Source organism: Cherax quadricarinatus, chromosome 5, assembly GCF_038502225.1.
Source record: "Cherax quadricarinatus isolate ZL_2023a chromosome 5, ASM3850222v1, whole genome shotgun sequence".
NCBI classification, from domain to species: Eukaryota; Metazoa; Arthropoda; class Malacostraca; order Decapoda; family Parastacidae; genus Cherax; species Cherax quadricarinatus.
This window is the reverse complement of record NC_091296.1, coordinates 76,973,470-76,995,522: the sequence shown is the minus strand read 5'-3', so window position 1 is coordinate 76,995,522 and position 22,053 is coordinate 76,973,470. Positions and strand designations below refer to the sequence as shown.

At 39.9% G+C, this 22,053-nt stretch overlaps 1 protein-coding gene across 1 annotated transcript in view; it reads right to left on the bottom strand.

Annotated features, from left to right (window-relative positions):
• The window catches only part of LOC128685095 (uncharacterized), a 28,871-nt gene extending 23,118 nt beyond the window's left edge, over positions 1 to 5,753 (bottom strand). The window contains exons 1-2 of the mRNA XM_070104376.1: positions 5,378 to 5,753; positions 4,812 to 4,899 (exon numbers count right to left, since the gene is read on the bottom strand). Coding sequence (XP_069960477.1) covers positions 4,840 to 4,899; positions 5,378 to 5,713 — 396 coding nt within the window. The 5' untranslated portion in view covers positions 5,714 to 5,753 and the 3' untranslated portion in view covers positions 4,812 to 4,839. The remainder of the gene's footprint in view (positions 1 to 4,811; positions 4,900 to 5,377) is intronic.
• Positions 5,754 to 22,053: the final 16,300 nt, after the last annotated feature.

Genomic DNA, 22,053 nt, shown 5'->3' with positions numbered 1-22,053 from the left:
AAATTTCCCTGCCCCAGTGGAAGGGAAATGAAGAGGGGCCCCGGCCGTCAGTTGGACCGGATTTGATAATATGCAGAAAAACCCACGATCCTAAACCCTACCTCTGGTGGGGCCCGTCAGTCCGGTATTTCCTAAGCGCGAAAAACTATTATTTTGCATTGGACCTCTCCCCAGTAGCGTGAGGGTAGTGGCGTGGATTGTGTTTTATTGCTCTTGGGATCATTGGGTGATGGGGGGAACCCTTTCCCCCAGTAAAAGCGTCGGTATTGGCGCTGCATGCACTGGGTGTGTACCCTACGTCCCCCGGGGATGGGTACTCCCGGGTAAATCCTGTACCCCACACCGGTATGAATAGTGATAGTGAGGATGATGTGGCTACACTAGGCATCAGTAGATGGTGATAGTGGTGATGGTAGTCCCACGGCCATGTGTGACTCACCAGCCCAGGGCTGGGACCCACCTGCTGACTCTGCGGTTAAAGGACAAAGCAGGTGTCCCCCCCCCAACCCCGCTAGCTCCAGCCAGTTCCAGTACCCCCATCAAACCACCGGGGTTGGGAAAAATAATTTTTATTTAATTTTTCCCCCCTGTTACTCTGGGGGAATTTTTTCCCCCTTGGAAACCCTAAAAATTTTTAAGGTTCCCAAAACTATTCTTTGGGCCAGTGATGGAAACTTTTCCCAGAAGTAATAAGTTTTTGGGCCCCCGGGCCCCTGGGTCATATCCCCCACAGTCAAGACTACTGGTGGAAAAAACCTTTTGGGAAATGTATTTCCCTTTTTCCAAAAAAAATTTATCCTCATGTCTAAAAACAAAAATTAAAAACATACTGGCCCAAGAGGGGTAATTTCCCCCGGTCTTGGTGAAATCACCCCAGTAAACCCAGGTTTATTTTACTTTTACATATTTTGCATCTCTGAAAAAACCCCGGGCCCCCACAAAAGTGACAGGTTATACAAGATTGAAATTTTTTTATGTATCTAAAACAAAGTTCAGCATATTTTTTTCCACCAGAATCTAAAAAATTTGGGCAAGTTTTTTATTTTTTTCCAAGGTGGCTGTCATTCAACCCCAGTATATAGGAAAGAAACGTTTTTGGTATAAAACTTTTTTGCTCTGTGACGGGACAGGGGCCCTGGTATTGGATTTTTGTTTAGGAAGTAAAACATTGAAGATACCAAGATGTTAGGGTATCTCAGGTGGCGTAAGGGAAGCATGATGGCACCTTATCTTGGAAAAAGGGGATACTTTTATACGATGGGAAATTTTAAACCCATTCGCCCCTGATTTCTTGCAGTGAACAAGACAGATGTGTGTGGCCGGGGGCCTTTAAATTTAAAAATATTTCCCAGGCTCCAAACGCGAGTGCTTTGGTGATGGGGTGCAGGTGTTTTCCTGGCGGCATCTGGATTACGGGGGCGCAAATGAGGGTGTCTTTTTGCAACCCTTCATCAAAAGGGGAAAAGCAAGACAGTGGAAAACTGATCAGTGAAAACCATGTCCAGTGATTGTAAATATGTAAATATATGATAGAACATTAGTATTATACAAGATTTGTGCATGTTTATTGTAATAAACAACAGTGGTAAACAATAATATGATAATAACCTTAGTGCGGTTATTGTGTTCAATACAGTGAGTTTATATACATACATTATATACAGTATTGGTCTCTCAGGCCCCAAATGTTAGTAGGAAAAGAAAAAATTAGAAAAGAAAAGAAAAAACTACAAAAAAAGGGTAAACAAAGTAATGTGCGTATGTGGAAATCGTCGCTGTTGCCACCACCATGTCATTTGGGGTAAACTTCTCGGCACTGTATCTCGGTAAGTACTGATCAGAAAAAAAAAAATTTTGTCTTATTACCTTCACAAAAATATACTCTTTAATTCTGTAAGAAAAAAATAATTTCTCTTTTTTTAAAAATTTCTTGGACACTGGAGCACCACTTCAGATTTTGGCCTTGGACCCTGAAGGGGTTATGTGCAAATTACTCAATACGAAATTTACATAAGAAAATAAATCCAGCAGTCAACCAAAATGGATCCCCCTCAAGTAACTAAGAGAGTATTCTATTAATGAATATTGATAAATATTAATTTTTTCATGCAAAGAACTTAAAAGATTTTGATAGACTGGAGCAGAAAATGAATTATGGAATTTCATACAGATAAATGTCAGGTGATGAAAACTGAATAAAGTAAAATAGGTCACAGAACATTAAAGATTTTGTGATAAAATCCTAGGATTTAATAAAAGAACAAGAAATTTAGAGTGAATATTAACAAGATGTTATGGTAGGAAGACTACACAAAATGGTAATTATTGATAGTCAGGGCTAAGACAGAAAATAGAGTTGCAGAGATGAGGAGGATTTTAGAAGGTAGGGGTGATGTCATGTATTCACCTCTATATGGTTGTAGGGGTTAAGTCCTAGCTCCTGGAATTTCCTCTCAACTTGTTACTTGCCAGATTCACTCTCTCCTAGCTTCATAGACCCTATCATACCTAATCTTAAAACTATGTATGAAAGCTGCCTCCACCACTTCATTGAGATCAGTCATTCCACATCCTGACCACCCTGAGACTGAAGAAATACTTCCCGATGTCTGTGTGACTATCACTGTCTTTAGCTTCCAGCTAAAAAGTATTTTGTATGTTATCATGTCTTCCCCGGTCCTTGTGTCCTCTAGGGTTATTAGATTCAATTCCTTTAGCCTTCTTTCATAGCTCATACCTTTAGCTCTGAAACTAGTCTTGCTGCATACTTCTGTACTTTCTTCAGTTTCTTAACATGTTTCCTCAGGTGTGGGTTCCATACTGGTGCTGCATACTCCAAGATGGGCCTGACATAAGTTGTATAAAGCACCTGGAATGACTGTTTGTTGAGATTCCTAAAGGCCTCTCTCAGATTTGCCAAGCGAGCACTGGCTGCAGAGGTTATTCAGTTGATGTTAGCCTCTGGCAATATGGTAGGCAATGTGCTTACTCCCAGAGCCTTCTCTCTGTACAAGATCTGCAGCCTCTGTCCCCCAAGTCTGTAGGTATAATACAGTGCCTTAAAGAATGGAAAGCAATAAGATTTGATCCAAGGAAAGGTAGTTCCAATTCTTTAATCAAGAGCCCTTCACTGGTGTCCTTGAAATTTATATACAGTGCAACAAAGAATCAGTGTAAAGTTGCTAAATAGGCAGCTGTTCCAAGTTCCAAGGCTAACCAGTATTTTCTCTCGCTCTTCGTTCATTATAAAATACAAAGCATAGTTGCACAAGATAATTTTTAAACACACCTACTATGCCTTCCCTTCCCTGCAAAAAGAGAGGAAACACTTCAGTCACTCATTCAACCAGTCTTGCCAGCAACATGTCAATATCACAGTTTAGATGGCCCTCCGAACTGCAACTCCCCACTACTCGACTCAAGAAATCGTAATGACACGACTGCAAACAAACCACTACTCCTTTGGAGTGCTGGAACTGTATTTTCCACTTCCAGGACTCAAATCTGGCTAACATATTTCCTTGAGTGCCTTCAGAACGATTTAACCTCTTCTAAAAAAAAGTTTTTCAAAAAATTAAGGATTTTTTTTTTTGGCACAGTCAGGGGGTCAACCTATACATTGCTGTCGGGTTATACTCAAGTACAGTATATACAGTACTATCAGGTATGTAACATTTATTTTGAAACCTCACATAATATAATCACTATATTTTAAACTCGGTGGGAGACGGCCAACTTGTTGAAAAAAAAAAAAAAATTAAACTTTACCTAAAGAACATTTATATTACTGTGGCTTGATATATCATGATGCTTGTCATTATTAATCTGTCAAAAGTAAATAAATATTATTGTTCAGTTTATTATAGAGTAAGGAAGTGTGTTGAAGGTATTTGTGGGTACAGGAGAAAGAGTGCATCACCAGCTTGTCCTCCAAACCTACTCCTACCTCCACAACAATCCATTCTTCCCATATTCCTTGTCTGCCAACCAACCACTAACACATACTAAACATGGATAACTATACCAAAAGAATGTAAATAATAAGTCCACAGTTCTTTAACAATCTCTGCCAAACAAACATCTGTTGAACATGAGTATGACTTGCCTGGCATAGGCCAGAAGGCCTACTGTAGTGCTTCTCTATTCTTATGTTCTTCTGTAATAGTTGGGTGTGAGTAGGACCTCTCTAGCATGAACAAGCAGGTCTCCTGCAGTGCTTCTTTATTCTCATGTTATAAAGTGTTAAGGCTATTTCTGAGTTTTTGGTGCTCTTGTTAACATTTCAGTACTTTTACTCAAGTTTTAGTTATAACATATTTTGCATCAAGACTATTTAACCTCTTTTATCATCCCTCAAAATATTAAGGATTTTCTGGGAAGGAAAGTCAGGGGGTTCAACTTAAATGAGCAGTCAGATTATACTCAAGTACAGTATACACAATACTACCAAGAATATAAAATTTATTTTAAATTTTCAAATAATATTATCACTAAAAGAACATTTGTATTACTTTATGCTTAGCATATCATGGTGCTTGTAACTCTCAAAAGTTATAACTGTATTAACCCCTAAAGTAAGACATTATCTAAAGCTATATAATAGTAAACAGTTTATTGCCAATTTGTAGTACTCTAACTCAATTAGACAGACCCATGGAAGAGCTGGGCTGAAGGGTTCTTGCTGGCTACAAAATACAGAGAGATGGTCATTCTTGCATATCAAGGCCCTAACAAGCCGAGTCTTCCTACCTTCAATATATACACTTACAACGAATGAAAAAAAAAAATAATGGCAAATTTTAGATTTTTACCCTTTTATAACTGTAATTATTCGGTTTTCTAGGGCCAACTGATGAGTTTTCTTTCTGACTTTAACTTCTTTTCATCCTTAGAAGATACCTGAAAAAATAAAAAAAAATGAACACAAATAAAGGAAGAACTATTCAAATTACTTAGGTTCTTGTTCTTGATATTACTGATATTTACAAAACTTTGCTTGATATGTATGTGAAGAATGTAGGACTGAATTCAGTCTTACTATTACGTAATTGGTATGCGAGCTGAGACATGTAGACCATGTCTGTAGACCATAACAGCAAGGCACAGTACATGTACAATACCCAAAAAAGCATACAGGCCTGTCATTATCTTTTGTGGAAAAAACCCTCAGCTTCTTTAACACAATAGTGATTTAAGAATGAGGACTAATGTAACCACACCATTTATGATGACCTACTTACAGTATTTCTTATCATAACATATTGTAAGAGATAGATGTAATCGTTACACCTACAAAGTTGTAAAAATTTAATTGATATATATCAAAATAAAACATTAAGATTGTTCAGAATTACTGAGAAAATTTTTTTATACTCACATTGTCTGAAGTTGATTTTTCTTGACCATTTAAAAGTTTCATTTTTTTTAGCTGTTTCTGTGGTATTTCAGTCTCTTTTCTCTTTAGTTGAGATTCTTCCTCTTCTGACAATCTTTGCACTTTATTACTTGGAGATAACTCACTATTCTCTGAACTCCTTCGTTTAATGACAATAGAATCAAGATCTGAGCATGAAGATTTAGTTGCAGTGCCTAAGGCGATTTTCTTGCGGTCAGAATTAATGCAAGAAGGAGGCGGCTTCAGTCTCTCTCTTGCAGCAGCGTCTCCCAAAACTACATTTGTTGAAGACAAGAGAGAACTGGTCTTTGACTCCATTACAAGCCTGTCAAGAACAATACTAAAAGTGATTAAGATGATATGCTATATTTACAGCTTGTCAATGTGATTTCATAAAATATAATGTTAATTAGAGAGAAATGGCAAGAAATTTTTATGCAGTGGACCCTTGGTTATCGGCGGTTCCGGATATCAACCAATTCGGATTTCAGCCGCTTTTTGGGCCAAAATTCTATCCCGGTTTTCGGCTGTCACTTTGGAGATCGGCCATATTGGACACACAATAATAGTCACTCTTGGGCACATTAAATGTCATACTTTAGGTTAATACATTGTAACTCTGGTTTTCACACGCTCCAGTTATCGGATGTTTTGGTTTTAGGACCGTTTTTTGTGCGAAATTTTGTTCCGGATAATGGACCTTGATCCGGTAATCAGACGTATTACACGCGTCCACTTGGGCCATTCATACGTTCGTGACTCACTCTTGGGCACATTAAATGTCTTGTTTTAAGTTAATATAGACATTCTGCTTAATCCATCTATAATATTTTCTTCAAAATTATACAAGAAACACATTATATAGCATAGTATAAACATGCAATGTATATTTAAACCTTAAACTGTCCAAACATAGACCTACGTTTGCTCGCGTAGCGCTCTGAAAGTAGATCTACGTTTTATTTTACATGCTTTCAAATGTCAAAAAAAAGTACAGTAGATCTATATTTGGAGCACTATGCGAGTGAACGTAGATCTACGTTTGGACAGTTTAAGGGTTAATTAATAATAATCACTCTTGGGCAAATTAAATGTCTTATTTTATGTTAATATAGACATTTTCATTAATCCATCTATGATATTTTCTCCAAAATTATATAAGAAACACGTTACATAGCACAGTATAAACATGCAATGTTTATATGCTATTGAGTGGTGAGTCGGTGGAGGGAAACCATTACGTTTCCTCTTTTTCTGTGGTTGAGCATTAGAGAAAACTATATGAATCTGTGTCTGGCTTTTGTTTACAACTCTCAGCATGAATTATTCATTACTTCTCCCTTTGTTTATGATGGTATCTAAAGGTAGTTAGAAACGATTAAACTCAGTGAACAAGGTATGTTGATGGTAATAATATGGTTCTGGGCCTCATTAAATATCATGTAGTCATGTAGCCCAGCCTATCTACCTCTACTGACTACCTACATCTACCAGCTACTTAGTAAGTAAGTTTATTCAGGTATACACAAATACAGTTACATAGATTATCTCACACAGCAGCATGTGTGTAGAGAACCTAGGATAACCCAAAAGTCAGACACAGTGGCTTCCTACAAAAAAGTACTACTCACCTCTTGCCATATATTTAAGACTACAAATATTTTAAGGTAAGTAATGAATGTGGAAAAGTTGGTGGATGACCACATCGAAGAGCTAACCACTTTGAGCCCTATTTTCGGCTAATTATATTGTTCCAGTTGACCAAACTCATAGCTATTTCTTTGGAACTCCATTTGTTCTATCGACTGAGTACAAGAAACTGCCCATTTACTGACTTCAACTACCCAATAACGAGGTCAGGAATTTGCAATTTGGCCAATTTCATGCAAATTAAAAAAATGCCAATTTCAAAATAGGGTCCAGAATGAACAATGCAGACATTCCTGGCTCTAAAGTAACATTTTTTTTGTTCATCAGTCACATCTCCAGGCCACTCTGACATTAATCTTACTTTCTATTTTTAATTTTTATTCAAACAAAAAATAGAAGATTTACTGTTATGCAGATCACTGCAATATTGTAGGTGTCCTTTTTTCTGTCTCATGAACATGCAAGATTTCAGGTATGTCTTGCTACTTCTACTTACACTTAGGTTACACTACACATACATGTACAAGCATATATATACACACCCCTCTGGGTTTTCTTCTATTTTCTTTCTATTTCTTATTCTTGATTATTTCCTCTTATCTCCATGGAGAAATGGAACAGAATTCTTCCTCCGTAAGCCATGCGTGTTGTAAGAGGCGACTAAAATGCCGGAAGCAAGGGGCTAGTAACCTCTTCTCCTGTATATATTACTAAATGTAAAAGGAGAAACTTTCGTTTTTCCTTTTGGGCCACCCCGCCTCAGTGGGATACGGCCGGTGTGTTGAAAGAAAGATGATGTCTGTTGAGTATACAGTACCTGGTAAAGTGTATGGTAGATTTATTATTTAAAGAATTAGGAGTAAGACAGAGAGCAGGATAGATGAAAAAGGAGGCTTTAGGAAGGGTTGGGGGTGTGTAGACCAGGTGTTTGCTGTGAAACATATAGGTGAACAGTATTTAGATAAGGGTAAAATGGTTTTTGTGGCATTTATGGATTTGGAAAAGGTGCATGATAGGGTGGATAGGGGGCAATGTGGCAGATATTGCAAATGTGTGGAATGGAGGTAGGTTATTGAAAGCAGTGAAAAATCTTTATGAGCATAGTGAGGCTCAGGTTAGAGTATGTAGGCAAGAGGGAGATTATTTCCCAGTAAAAGTTGGCCTTAGACAGAGATGTGTGATGTTACCACAGTTGTTCAATATATTTATAGATGGAGTTGTAAGAGAAGTGAATGCTCGGGTGTTGGCAAGAGGTGCGGAGTTAAAAGATAAAGAATCTAACACAAAGTGGGAGTTGTCACAGTTGCTCTTTGTTGATGACACTGTGCTTTTGGGAGATTCTGAAGAGAAGTTGCAGAGGTTGGTTGATGAGTTTGGTAGGGTATGTAAAAAAAGGAAATTAAGAGTGAATATAGGAAAGAATAAGGTGATGAGGAAAACAAAAAAAATTAGGTAATTTAAGATTGGATATCAGATTGTAAGGAGAGAGTATGGAGGTGAATGTATTCAGATATTTGGGAGTGGACATGTCAGCAGATGGGTCTATGAAAGATGAGGTGAATCATAAAATTGACGAGGGGAAAAAGGTGAGTGGTGCACTGAGGAGTCTGTGGAGACAAAGAACTTTATCCATGAAAGCAAAGAGGGGAATGTATGAGAGTATAGTTATACTAATGCTCTTGTATGGGTGTGAGGTATGGGTGGTGAATGTTGCAACAAGTAGAAGGCTGAAGGGACTGGGGATGTCATTTCTGAGGGCAATGCATGGTGTGAATATAATGCAGAGAATCCATAGTTTGGAGATTAGGAGGAGGTAGGGGATTACCAAAGCTATTACCCAGAGGGCTGAGGAGGGGTTACCAAGATGATTTGGACATGTAGAGAGAATGGAATGAAATAGAATGACTTTGAGAGTGTATAAATCTGTAGTGGAGGGAAGGTGGGGTAGGGGTCGGCCTAGGAAAGGTTGGAGGGAGGGGGTAAAGAAGGTTTTGTGTGCGAGGTGCTTGGATTTCCAACAAGCGTGCATGAGCATGTTAGATAGGAGCAAATGGAGACAAATGGTTTTTAGGACTTGACGTGCCATTGGAGTGTAAGCGAGGTATCATTTATGAAGGGATTAAGGGAAACTGGCAGGCCGAACTTGATTCCTGGAGATCGGAAGCACAGTTCCAGCACTCTGAAGGAGGGATGTTAATGTTGCAGTTTTATAACTGTAGTGTAAGCATGCCTCTGGCAAGACAGTGATGGAGTAAATGATTTGAGTTTTTCTTTTTCGGGCCACCCTGCCTTGGTGGGAAAAGGTCGATGTGTTAATAATAATAAAAACAAAAGCTTACCATACAAACCTATTCTCTCACACATAAGCCCAAATTTACCAGTCACAGCTTATCTGAGTGAGCTGAGCTCATGGCGACCAACAGTGGCTTCAAAGCCACCTTATCTTTAGTAAGCAGGTTATAACAATAAATGGAGAAAAAGAAATTGGAATGACTTTTGCAGCAAGTAGCGCCACCTTTGACCATCCCAAAAAATGCCGCACCCACATGACAACAGGAGAGTGCAACTTCCCCCCCCCCCCCTGTAACTTATTTCACCCAGAAATGTGTCACTCATCAATCCATGAAAGAAAATGCTCCAGTGCATACTGCCAGGGACATCACCTAAAGGGGACTAGAAGACACAGACTAGCCAGACTATGGGAAACAAAAGAGGGGAGCTACAACCTCTCCAGGGACAGAGGTGTTTTAGGGCCAGGAAGGAAAAAAGACTGGCAAGAAATAACAATAATCCTACACCAACTGAAAACATTTCTGCAGCAGAGGCACGGACACTGGCCTCTACTCCAGAACAACAGATATTAGAGTCAGCAAATAAAAAAAACCTAAATTCCATCAATATAACGACATTTGTCTTTGCAAACATACATAGTCTAAAGCTGTCAAAAACAACAAAATTCCTTACATCAAGGGACTGCTCATGGAGTAAAATGCAATATTTGCAGAATTCACAGAGACCCACATAAAGGATCATTATGACAATGAAATATGGATCCCAGGTTATAACCTATTCCGATGCGACAGAGTCACTCATTTGCACAGAACTACTAAATGCCTCAAATGATGTAGCTGAAGTTTTGGTAAAGATTGAAAATCAAAACTTTGTCATTGTGGTGGTATGCAAGCCTCCAGATGCAACTTCCCAGCAATTCTAGCAGCAGCTTGTGAAACTTGACCACTGTCTAGAAAATCTCCCAACTCCTGCCCCAAACATCTTACAACTAGGAAATTTCAACTTGAGACACCTAAAATGGAGGAGTATAGCAAACAATGTTTTAGCAGAGATCAACCCAGGAGGCAATTCAGATGAAAATTCACACACACACAAACTATTAAATCTCTGCACCAAATTCACCTTAAAGCAGCAAATAGTAGAGCCTACAAGAGTAGAAAATACGCTGGACCTCATCTTCACTAATAATGATGATCTGATACGTAATATAACCGTATCAAAGACAATACACTCAGATCACGACATAACAGAGGTACAGACATGTATGCACAGGGCTCCTGACCAGCAAAATGTGAGCAGTCATGAAGGTCTCTTCACGAAATTCAATTTCAATAACAAAAACATACAATGGGATCAAGTAAACCATGTCCTAAATGAAACAAACTGGGAAGATATCCTAAACAACACGGATCCAAACATTTGCCTTGAAAAAATGAATTCTGTGGTTCTTGAGATCTGCTAAAGAAACATTCCATTAAGAAAAAGAAAGAGAAGTTGTAAATTAGAAAGAGAGAGAGAGAGACGCTCCTTATACAGTAAACCATGTCCTAAATGAAACAAACTGGGAAGATATCCTAAACAACACGGATCCAAACATTTGCCTTGAAAAAATGAATTCTGTGGTTCTTGAGATCTGCTAAAGAAACATTCCATTAAGAAAAAGAAAGAGAAGTTGTAAATTAGAAAGAGAGAGAGAGAGACGCTCCTTATACAGACAAAGGCGAAGAGTCACAAAGCTGCTGACTGGGGCCAATATATCTGAAATACGATGATAGGCACTAGTCAAGGAAATTACAAATACTGAACTTAAGCTAAAGGAATCTTACAGGAGACAAGAATCACAGGAAGAACTAAAACCCATAAAGGAAACTGAAAAAAAAAAAATACTACTTCTCTTATGCCAAATCTAAGGGAAAAACAACATTCAGTATTGGGCCCCTGCTTAGGCGGGATAGGACACACACATATGACAGCCAAGAAATGAGTGAGATACTAAACTCCCAATATGACTCAGTGTTCAGCGAGCCACTGCCCAGACTAAGGGTTGACAACCCAAATGAATTCTTTATGAACGAATCCCAAAATTTGGTCATCTCAAAAATCTCGGATATTATCCTAACTTCACAAGACTTTGAAGAGGCAATTAATGACATGCCCATGCACTCTGCCCCAGGCCCAGACTCATGGAACTCCGTGTTCATCAAGAATTGCAAGCCCCTATCACCTGCCTTCAGCATTTTATGGAGAGGAAGCATGGACACAGGGGTTATCCCACACACACACTAAAAACAACAAACATAGCCCCACTCCACAAAGGTGGCAGTAAAGCAATTGCAAAGAACTACAGACTGATAGCACTAACATCCCATATCATAAAAATCTTTGAGAGAGTTCTAAGAAGCAAGATCGCCAACCACCTAGATACCCATCAGTTACACAATCCAGGGCATCATGAGTTTAGAGCAGGTTGCTCCTGCCTGTCCCAGCTACTGGACCACTATGATAAGGTGCTGGATGCTGTAGAGGATAAACAAAATACAGATGTAGTATACACAGACTTTGCAAAAGTTTTTGACAAGTGTGACCATGGTGCAATACCACACAAAATGCATGATAAAGGAATAACAGGAAAAGTTGGTAGATGAATCTGTAACTTCCTGACAAATAGAATACAAAGAGTAACAGTAAACACAGTAAAGTCCCAGGCAGCCATGGTAGAAAGCTCAGTTCCACAAGGCACAGTACTCGCTCCCATTCTATTCTCATCCTCATTTCTGACAGATATGTACGTCATAGCTCTGTGTATTCCTTTGCAGGTGACACCCGGATTACCATGGCAGTGACCTCCATCGAAGGCACTGCAAGACTCCAAGTGAACATCAACCAAATCTTTGAATGGGCCACTCAAAACAATATGAAGATCAACGAGGAGAAATTTCAACTACTCAGATATGGGAAACTTGAGGAAATTAAAAATGTATCAGGGTATACAACAAATTCTAACCATACAATACAGTGGAAAAGTAATGTGAAGGACCTGGGAGTGATAATGTCAGAGGATCTTGCCTTTAAAGCCCACAACAATGTATCTACCTCATCTGCTAGGAAAATGATAGGATGGATAATGAGAACCTTCAAAACTAGGGACGCCAAGCCCATGATGATTCTCTTCAAATCGCTTGTGCCCTCTAGGCTGGAATACTGCTGTACACTAACGGCCCCCTTCAAGGCTAGCAACATTGCAGACCTGGAGAGTGTACAAAGAACTTTCACGGCACACGTAAGTACCATAAGGCACCTAAATTACTGGGAATGGTTGAAGGTCCTTGATCTGTATTCCCTGGAAAGCAGGCGAGAGAAATACATGATAATATACACTTAGAAGGTCCTGGAGGGATTGGTACCAAACTTGCACACGAAAATCACTCCCTATGAAAGCAAAAGACTCGGCAGGAGATGCAACATTCCCCAATGAGAAACAGGGGTGCCACGAGTACACTGAGAGACAACACAATAAGTGTCTGGGGCCCAAGACTGTTCAACTGTCTCCCAGCATACATAAGGGGGATGACCAATAGACCTCTGGCTGTCTTTAACCCTTTCAGAATCCGTCCCGTAGATCTACGGCTTTACGTTCAGGGTCCAAATTGTAGATCTACGCCATGAGCTCAGCTCACTCTGATAAACTGAGTGGTAAATTTGGGCCTAGATATGAGAGAATACATCTATGTGGTATGTGTGCACCACATAAAACAAATCCTGCAGCACACTGTGTATAATGAGAGAAAAAACTGAGATTTTCAATTAAAACAGCGACTTTGCAGTGTTTTTTTGTATGTTTATTATAGTTGTATTTGCGATTTCTTGGTCTCATCTGATAGAATGGAAGACATATTACAGAAATAAAGATGATTTTGATTGGTTTTAGCACTGGAAATGGCTTGAAACTGAGCTCAAAGTAGCGGAAATGTTAAATTTTTGCCGATGTTCAAGAGTAAACAAATGACCTCACACGTCTAATACACGCCAGCTGGTGGGTCTAATATACATTCACAAATGTGTTGATGATATTTACACAATTATTACAATATTGCATAACAGTAAATCTTCTATTTTTTGGTGTGAATAAAAATTCATTATGTGAATAAAAAATCAAAATGGAATTTATTTGTAAAGCCTCAAAACGTAATTAATGAACAGAGGAAATGTTAGTTTAGTGCCAGGAATACCTACATTGTTTATTCTGGACCCTATTTTGAAATTGGAATATTTTGAACTTTGTGTTAAATTGGCCAAATTACCAATCTCCGATCACTATTTTGTAGTTGAAACAGTTGACTTGGCGATTTCTTGTGCTCAATCGATAGAATAGAAGTAATACTAGTGAAATAGCTAAGAATTTGGTTGACTGGAATAATGTAATTGGCCTAAAATGGAAGTCAAAGTCGGCAAAATCGCCGATTCATAAAAATCGCTGACATCAAAATTCGCGAGAACATAATTTCATCAATTTTCCATCAAATTTTGTACTTTTTGTTTTATTACCATCACAAAAAGATTCTCTACCCTTTTATAAGAAAAAATAATTTTTTTTTTTTTAAATTCTTGGACACTGGGGCACCACTTCAGATTTTGGCCTTGGACCCTGAAAGGGTTAAGAAGGCACTGGACAGGCACCTAAAATCAGTACCTGACCAACCGGGCTGTTGTTTGTATGTCAGCTTGTGTGCGGCCAGCAGTAACAGCCTGGTTGATCAGATCCTGATCCACCATGAAGCCTGGTCTCACACCAAGTTGCTGGGGTGTTGACCACCGAAACCCTCTCCAGGTAAACCAAACAGTAGCAGAAGGTTAGTGTTTTGACCCCGGAAATTTGAAATTATGCTAGCTGAAATTAGTGCCAGATTACTGATTCCTGGATTAGTGATGGCCAACCTGTATGATGTTCTCATTGTAATTAATTAAGATGAACACTATTTTAGGTCTAAGGCCATAGTAACAGATACTAACACAGAAATTATGTTGTGTGTGCAACAAAATACATTAAACTCGACATCAAGAGTAACTGGTCCACAACAAAAAGGTTCCAGGTTCAAATTCTGGACAGGTGACAAATTTCTGCAAGTCTTCTTTCTCCTGCTGTGGCTACTGCTTACCTAGGAGTAAATAGAGAGCTCTATGCTAGTAGATTCTTAATAGATACATTCTGGATGACAGTGAAATGCTTGGCTCATAAGACCTTTATAGAAGCCAAGGTCTTCCTGTCCCACATGCCAATACAGTGGAACCTCGGTTTTCGTATGCCCTAGCTTGTATGTAAAACTATAGTTATTCTCTATAAAATGTATTTTTTTTAATATTTCCCTTAAGAAATAATGTAAATCCAATTAATCTGTTCCAGACACCCAAAAATATTAACAAAAAATACATTTTATAGAGAAGAACTATAGTTTTACATACAAACTAGGGCATACGAAAACCAAGGTTCCACTGTATACCAAATGTCACCTAGATCTGAAAGAAATGCATAAGAGAGAATTATATATTGTTATTTTAAACCTAGTGAGAGATTTTTTTTAACTGCTGTGGAACGTGTATCAGGAAAGTTTGGTGTGCCTGGTATATACATCACAAAAGGTGCCGTTAAATGAGTTACGCTTAGAAATAATATGCACATTTTAAGAAGGAAAAATAAATAAACAAGGTATATTTGTGTAAGATGAAAGCCTGATATACACTCATCTGATAATTATTTAGTAGCAGCTAGAATTAAGATCCAGAGGAAAAAACAGTACGAACTTGATCTCATGACTCTGGAAGAATACAGCTCAAGAGTAGACATTGATCATTAGATATACTCCGAGACAGACAAGACAAGGAGACAGAACTACAAGAGATCCTCGAGTACAGCATTTAACCTTATTAAACTTGATGGGAACAGATTGAAGTTTTTTGTATACACAAGTTGTGTCTCAGTGGGTAAAACAAAATTCATAAGAAATAATCTTCGAAAATAAATAACTTGTAGGCCCGGGTTTTGGAAAGCTGCTTAAAGGAGCCGAAATAAACGCCCCCGGGGGGGGGTTTTTTTGGGCAAAGGGGTTTATTTGCCAAAGGGACATCCGGAGACAAAAAAGGGCTTTGCCCAAATGGGAATGGGGTCCCCGCTTTAAAACCCCCCGGGAAAAACCCAAAGAAAAATAATTTTGCCGGAAATAAAAACCCTCCCCCCTTTTTTTTTCCACCCCCCTCCCCGGGTTTTTTTTAATTTTGGCCGGTATAAACCCCAAGGTTTAAAAAGGGGGGGGTAAGGGTCTTAAAATTTTGGGTACACCGGCGGGCCGGGTTTTTAAATTGTTGGGGGGTTTGTTTTTCAGGGGGCCCCCCATTATCGTGGTCAAGTTCCCCCCCCATAGCCTTTTTCCCCCCCTTTGGGCGGAAAACCCGGGGTTTTGGAAAAAAATAAAAGGAAAGGGTTTAAAAAGGGAGAAAAATATGGGAAAAAAAGGGGGGAATTCCCCATTTTTTTTCCCCAAAAAAAAAACAGGGGAAAAGGGAAATTTGGGGGTGGGCAGCCGGGGGGTGGCCTTTATGTTTTTGGTTTAAAAAAAGGGGTTTTTTTTTTCAAAACCTTTCAAAAAATTTTTTTTTTTTGGGCCCCTTTTTTTTTGGGGAAAGGAAAAAACCCAAAATTTTTTATTTTTTTTTTGGGGGTTCTTTAAATGTGTATCTTCCCCCCGGGATTTCAGGGGGCCTTAGTAATGGTAAAATTTGGGGGAAAAAAACCCAGGAAAACGCGACATCCGCCTTGTGGGAGTATGATCACATAGGGGCGCCCTCGAAAAGCGGCGGTGCCTGGACCTGTGGTGGATGCGACCCCCTGTTCAAAGGGGCAGGTAAAAAACAAACATGGGATGGGGGGTTTTTTGGGGGGCAGATAGTGGATCGGGCAAAAAGGTGGGGTGAGTTGGGTCCCCCCCCACTGCCTGACGGTATGCTCCTGTGGATGGGAGCAGCTTTTACAGGAGAAGGTTCCGTTGGGGAAAGGGGTGGTGGGGGTGTTGAAGATTTTTGTACCACCAGAGAGGAGTTACCTGGGCGTGGCCCTGGGGGATCGCCCAGAGTGGAGACATGATAATTTGGGATGTGATGGTGGTTTGGTCACCCTTTTGAATCTTTAAAACCATTCTCAGGAGAGGTGGAGGTTCACGGGGGCAACATCTGTAAAGATATGTGAAACATGCCGCCCCACGAAAAAGGGGGTCTCAGATTCTGATGACCCCCTTGCTCCCAAAGGCCTGAAACAGATGGGGTAAAGTGGGGGGGGAGGGTGTAGGTGGTGGTAGCCATGATGGAGGCCCCGGAAGAAGGGGGGGGAAAAGAGGCCTCTGAAGGGTTCAAACTTAAATTCAACCTGGAGTTGAAAAGAGGATGAGGGAAGCGGGGGGGAAACTTTAATAGGCCTTGGTGTATTCTGTAAATTTAATGGGTTTTTAGGGTAGAAGAGGTTTTTTAGAATTTCCTAACAAATCTAAGTGGATGTTGTTTTCCTGCAGGGCAAAATTTTTAAAGAGGGTATTTTTTTAGGTGGCAGGATTTGGTAGTTCCCCTGCCACCCCCCGTCAAAAAGGTTTGGGGGGGGGAATTTTAATAAAGGGAGCCGTTTTTTGCAAAGGAGGAGGAGGAGGGAGGGGTTTGGCTGGTGGGTGGTGGATGGGTGCTTTTTTTGGGTGTTTTGGGGCGAAAAAAACATCAAGGTAAAGAATGATTTTGTGGGATCTTTGTTTTTTTTCACCCGGGTAGCAATTTTGGTGGGGATTGGAATGGAATCGGTGGTGAGGGCCCCAAAAAGGGGCGGGAAAAAGTCTTGGCTCTTAGGGTTTATTAGGGATGGGGTTGCGGATCCTTCGGGGGGTGGGAGACTGAATATATTTGTTGGGAGGGATATCTGGGAGACTAGATAAGTTATTTCTCAGGAGTGGATGGAAATCTTTCAGTACTGTAGGCAAAATTCAGATCATAGGGCAGTGGTGGGGGGGTTGGGTGGGGGCGAGACATATATAATTTATTGGAAATTAAATAAAGTGTATTAGGTGGGGGAAGGGGTTGGAGGTTTTAGTCCTATGGAGAACAGTGTGGAAGAACAGGAGGATGACTGGACAGGGGGGATAGTGTTGAAAGGAAAAGGGTTAAAAAGAGGAGAAAAGGAAAAACCTATTAATAATTTAAAATATGGACTGGCTCTTTTAAGGGAAAGGGTTAAGGGTTGCTATGGGGGGGTGGGGGGAAAATTTTCCCTATGGATGAAATAGCTAAAAAAAGGAGGTTGGGGGTTTTTAAAAATAAAAAGGTTTCCCCTGTAAGGGCACAGGGGGGGGGGTGTTTGGGGCAAACCCCTAGTGTTGTTTGGGCATCAAAAGAAAGGCAAGGCGGTAGCTACCCCATGTTGATGGAGATGGGGGGGAATTATAGAGGGGGCGGGAATCCCAAAAAAGGGGATGTGTTTTCGGGGGCTTAAAAATCTGGAACAGTGGGGGTGGGGCTGGCTTGGACGGGTGTTTTGGCGTGAAATTTTGGGGAAATAGTGATAAAAAGGCTTTGGGGGGGGACTTTCGGCAGAGAAATAGAGAATTTTGGGAAATGGGGAAAGGGGGAAAGCCCGGGGTTTTGAGGTCTCCCAGTGAATTTTTTTAAAAATTGGGGTTTTAAAAGGGGGGTTTGGTTAGGTTATTTTCGTATGAAGGGGAAGGGGATTTGGGGGAAACAGGGAAAACAGTTGTAGTAGGGCCCGAAGGGCAGGCAGCCCACCTTTGGGGAGAGCCATATCATGCTGGGGGCTTAAAAGGGGTTCAAAATTTTGGAAAGGTTCAAAAGTGTTTTGGGGAAATCGTTTCAAAAAACTCAGTTTGGGTTGCCGGAAAATCGATGATTGAAAAACATGGGGTCTGGAAGTTTTTGGAAGCTAAGGGGGGGTGAAGGCGGGTTTGGGAGGGCAGGGGGTAGTGAGTGGAAGGGCTTTGGGGTTATACTTAGGGGACGGGTTTTGGGGGGGAAATAGTCAGTGGGTAAATCTATACAAAGGGGGAAAAAATCAGATTAATGGTGTAGGGGGGGATATTGTGGTAGAGGAGACAGGTTTATTCCCAAAATTTTTTGCATTTTCAGGGCCCCTTTTTAAGAATTTTAAAACTTATTACCCATTTGGGGAAATTGGGTTTGGGGGGGGCCTGGCCGGGTTTTTAAATTTATGTTTCGACACCACTTTCTCATTCGTGAAGGGGCCAATGGGGGGGTTGGGCGAGGTTGTCAATTATTTGGAAGTGCCCGGATCAGGGAAATATGGGGAAGTGCTGGGGTTGGGTTTTTGGGTGGGGGTGGGGGGGATGTAATGTTTTTAAAGAATGGGAATTAAAGATTTTGGTATTATTTTAAAAGGGGCATGGGTTGGGGGCGGGGGAAAAAGGAAGTTATTGGAAAGGATGGGGGCGCAGGGGTTCTGAGACCCCAGCACCTAACCTTAACAGGAGTAATCAAAAAATTTTATTGATAGAAGATTTTGGGATTTGCAGCTGTGTTCCCAACGGGACAGCGGGGGTTTAAGGCGGGTGTACAAATTTTTGTGGGGTTCACGTTTTGTTTTTCGGGGGAAATTGTAATGTTACCTGTAATCAGGGGGGTTGGGGTTTATGGATTTGGACGGAGGGCTAAATGTGTTTTATTTAAAAGGGAAGCTGAGGGGGGACGCGGGCAGTTGGAATGATTTGGGGGTGGGTGTGGTATGGAATGGAGTTTAGGGGAATGAAAACGTTTTTTTGGGCTGTATTTGGGTTTGGAACGAAAAGGTTGTATAAAAGGTTTGTGTAGGTTACTTGAGGTTTTTGATGGGCTTAGCCCAGTTGAGGGTTTTTTCCCCCCTGTTTCATGGAAAGTATTTGGTTTTTGATTTAGTAAAAAGAATTTTAAAACCCCAAAAGGGAGGGATGTTGTTTTCCCGTGGGGTCCTGCCGTCTGGTGAGATACGAAACAGACAGGTTGTAGAGGGGGGGGTGGCATCTGTGGGGATGAGACTGCATTCCCTGTAGTTTTTTTTGTGAAAGGGGGTAGAGGTTAGTGTGGTTAAGTAGGGTTTGGCAGAGGGTGGGGGTGGGGGGGGTTTCGTGCCAAAATCTAATGGGGGGGTTAGGCAGGGGGGTCATAAGACTTTGAATATCATGGTAGATTTATATATAGTGTGATGAGGGTAGAGGATAAAGGGGAGAGAAGAAAAGGGTTTTTGCTAACCTTCGTAGTGTCTAAAGGGGATTTGTATGGGAGGAGGTGGGGTCAGGCTTTTTTCAGAGGTATAGAATGCTAAGTTGGGGGTTTGAAAACTTTACTGATAATGAGGGTGAAGGGTTTTTCTGGTTGGAGAGTCAGGGGGCCCCGGCCCCCTTTGGGGGAGAGTGTTGTGAATGTGGGTTTGGAAAGGTTTCCGGGTTTTCATTGAGACTTTATGGGGCCAAGTGGATGTGACTCAAAGGGCTCATTATTTAGATATAACACTTTTTCAGAATGTAGGTATAATTAGAATTTTTTTTATAATTTTATTTTATCAGTTTAAAAAAAAATGAAATGCTAGAATTTTTGTTAGTTTTGAAATTCCAGTCATGGTATTGTTTTTTTGTATTTTTACCTTCTCACAATCAAGATATCTATAACAGAGAATTAATGTTTTAAAAAAAAAAGTATGTTTCAACCTCTTCTGCCCAAACTTTTTCATTTATTTCTTCTGGTTTGCTCATCTTCTTTTTTTACCCCTCGTTTCGTATTCACGCTGATGCGGGGCTTCCCGTGAAAAGGAATGATAGGTCTTTTTGCCAGCGGAATGGACCATTTCTCTGTAATGAAGAACGGGGGAGGTTATAAAAAGCTTTAGTTTTAATTATCCCAAAAATTCCATGATCTTATAAAAAACAGTGCTATAATGGGGCCAAACTAAAAATCCAAGAACCTCAAATTTCACCACACAAAAGGGTTTCTGTAAAAGGTTTTCAGTTTTTTGAAATAACCCAAAATTACATTTATGGGGGACTGGGGAAATTTCATTGATGCCTTACATGCATAGTAATCCAATGTAAAATTATAAACCCGAACTTGGAAAAGCCTCAGAGCTTTAATGTCTTACTGAATGGGGAAAATTTTTTGTCCTTTGCAGTAAATTGGAAAAATCTTTTAATTCCTCATTCAAAACAGCTTATATCACCCTGTTAAAATGGTAAAACAAATAATGTTTGGTCCACAGATTGCAGATTCAAATCTTTATCAGTTCCAGACTTTATAAAAAGGGCTAATAACAAAAATTTCCTTCCCCCTTTTTTTTTTTGCTTCAGTATTATAATGTCCCTTTAACTGAAGGAACTTATTAAAAAACATTTTGATAAAATAAAATGCATAGGGAAAAAACATCAAAGAAGGCCCGGGGGAAAAATCCATAGTGATTTATTTTTTATCTTTTTTACTCCCCCCATGGCTCCAACTGAAACAGCAAAGCAAAAATTTGCCGGGAAAAAAGCACAAACTCTCAAAAAGAAAAAGACATGTTTTTGCATGAGATGCCTCATCAGGGGTCCTTTGGGGAATGAACACTACAATTTCCTCGATCCCCTGTTCACCCCAGCAGAAACAGGTACTGGGGTTAGTCGACGGTGTGGTGGCATCCGGAGAGAATTTAATGATCTCAAATGAAATAAAAAAAAGTCAGCACGTTGTGTAGTTTTAAAAAAAGGTTTGACAAATCTTAGTGGGGCAGTTGGACCTGACTGGTTGTGCTAGAGGGCTGATACAGTGCCCATCCTTCTTGGGATGTGACTTGGGGCCCGACTTGTTTTGGGTGTAGGGGGAAGGTACGCCTTCACAATGGCCATAGGCCTGCTTTGTGCTCCTTCTTACCTATTTCTTAACCCAAACTTTTTTCCTGGGTTACAAACCCTACGGTTTAATACCAACAAAATATTTACCCCGAAAATCTTCATCCAAAATTTAAACCACGTCGATAATATCATCGTGTCACTGGAAATATCACCGACTATAATTCTGGTAAAAAATCTTAAAAACCCTTTCCCCATACTGTGAGGACAGACGGGGAGGCTGCACCCCCCTAACTCCAGAACACCCCTGATTTCCCCTAAAAATGACACACCCCTTCAGAAAAAACATAAAGCATTCCGGGGGCAAAATTTCCGGTTGCAAGTAAAAAATTTTCCCATTTTGTTTGTGTTTTTTTTGTGGGGGTGCACCCAGGGAGCCATTTTTTTTTGGTTTTTCCTCCTGCACTTCTCTAAAAAATTTAAACACTTCTCACTATCATTATTTTCCCCTTATACCCATTTCACCCATTTTAAATAATCAAACCCTAATATTTTTTTATATTCTCCATACAAAAAGACGAGTTTTTTCGTTTTATGGTAGAACAATGCGTCATAAAGTTTAAACTAATGTACCAATTAACTAAAAAAAATTAAACCCAAACCGTATAATGAATAAAAGGGGTTTTTTCATTCTTATAAAGTCTGTAACTGCCCTATTTGGGAAAAACCTCTTCCCCAATTAATACTAAACTGATGTTGTTTTTTATTTTACAAAAAAAAACGCTAAACAATGGACCCAAGGGAAGAAGAAGAAAAAATAAGTCCTGTACCTTTTTGTTACCCTGGGAAATTTTTATCTTTTTTAGTAAT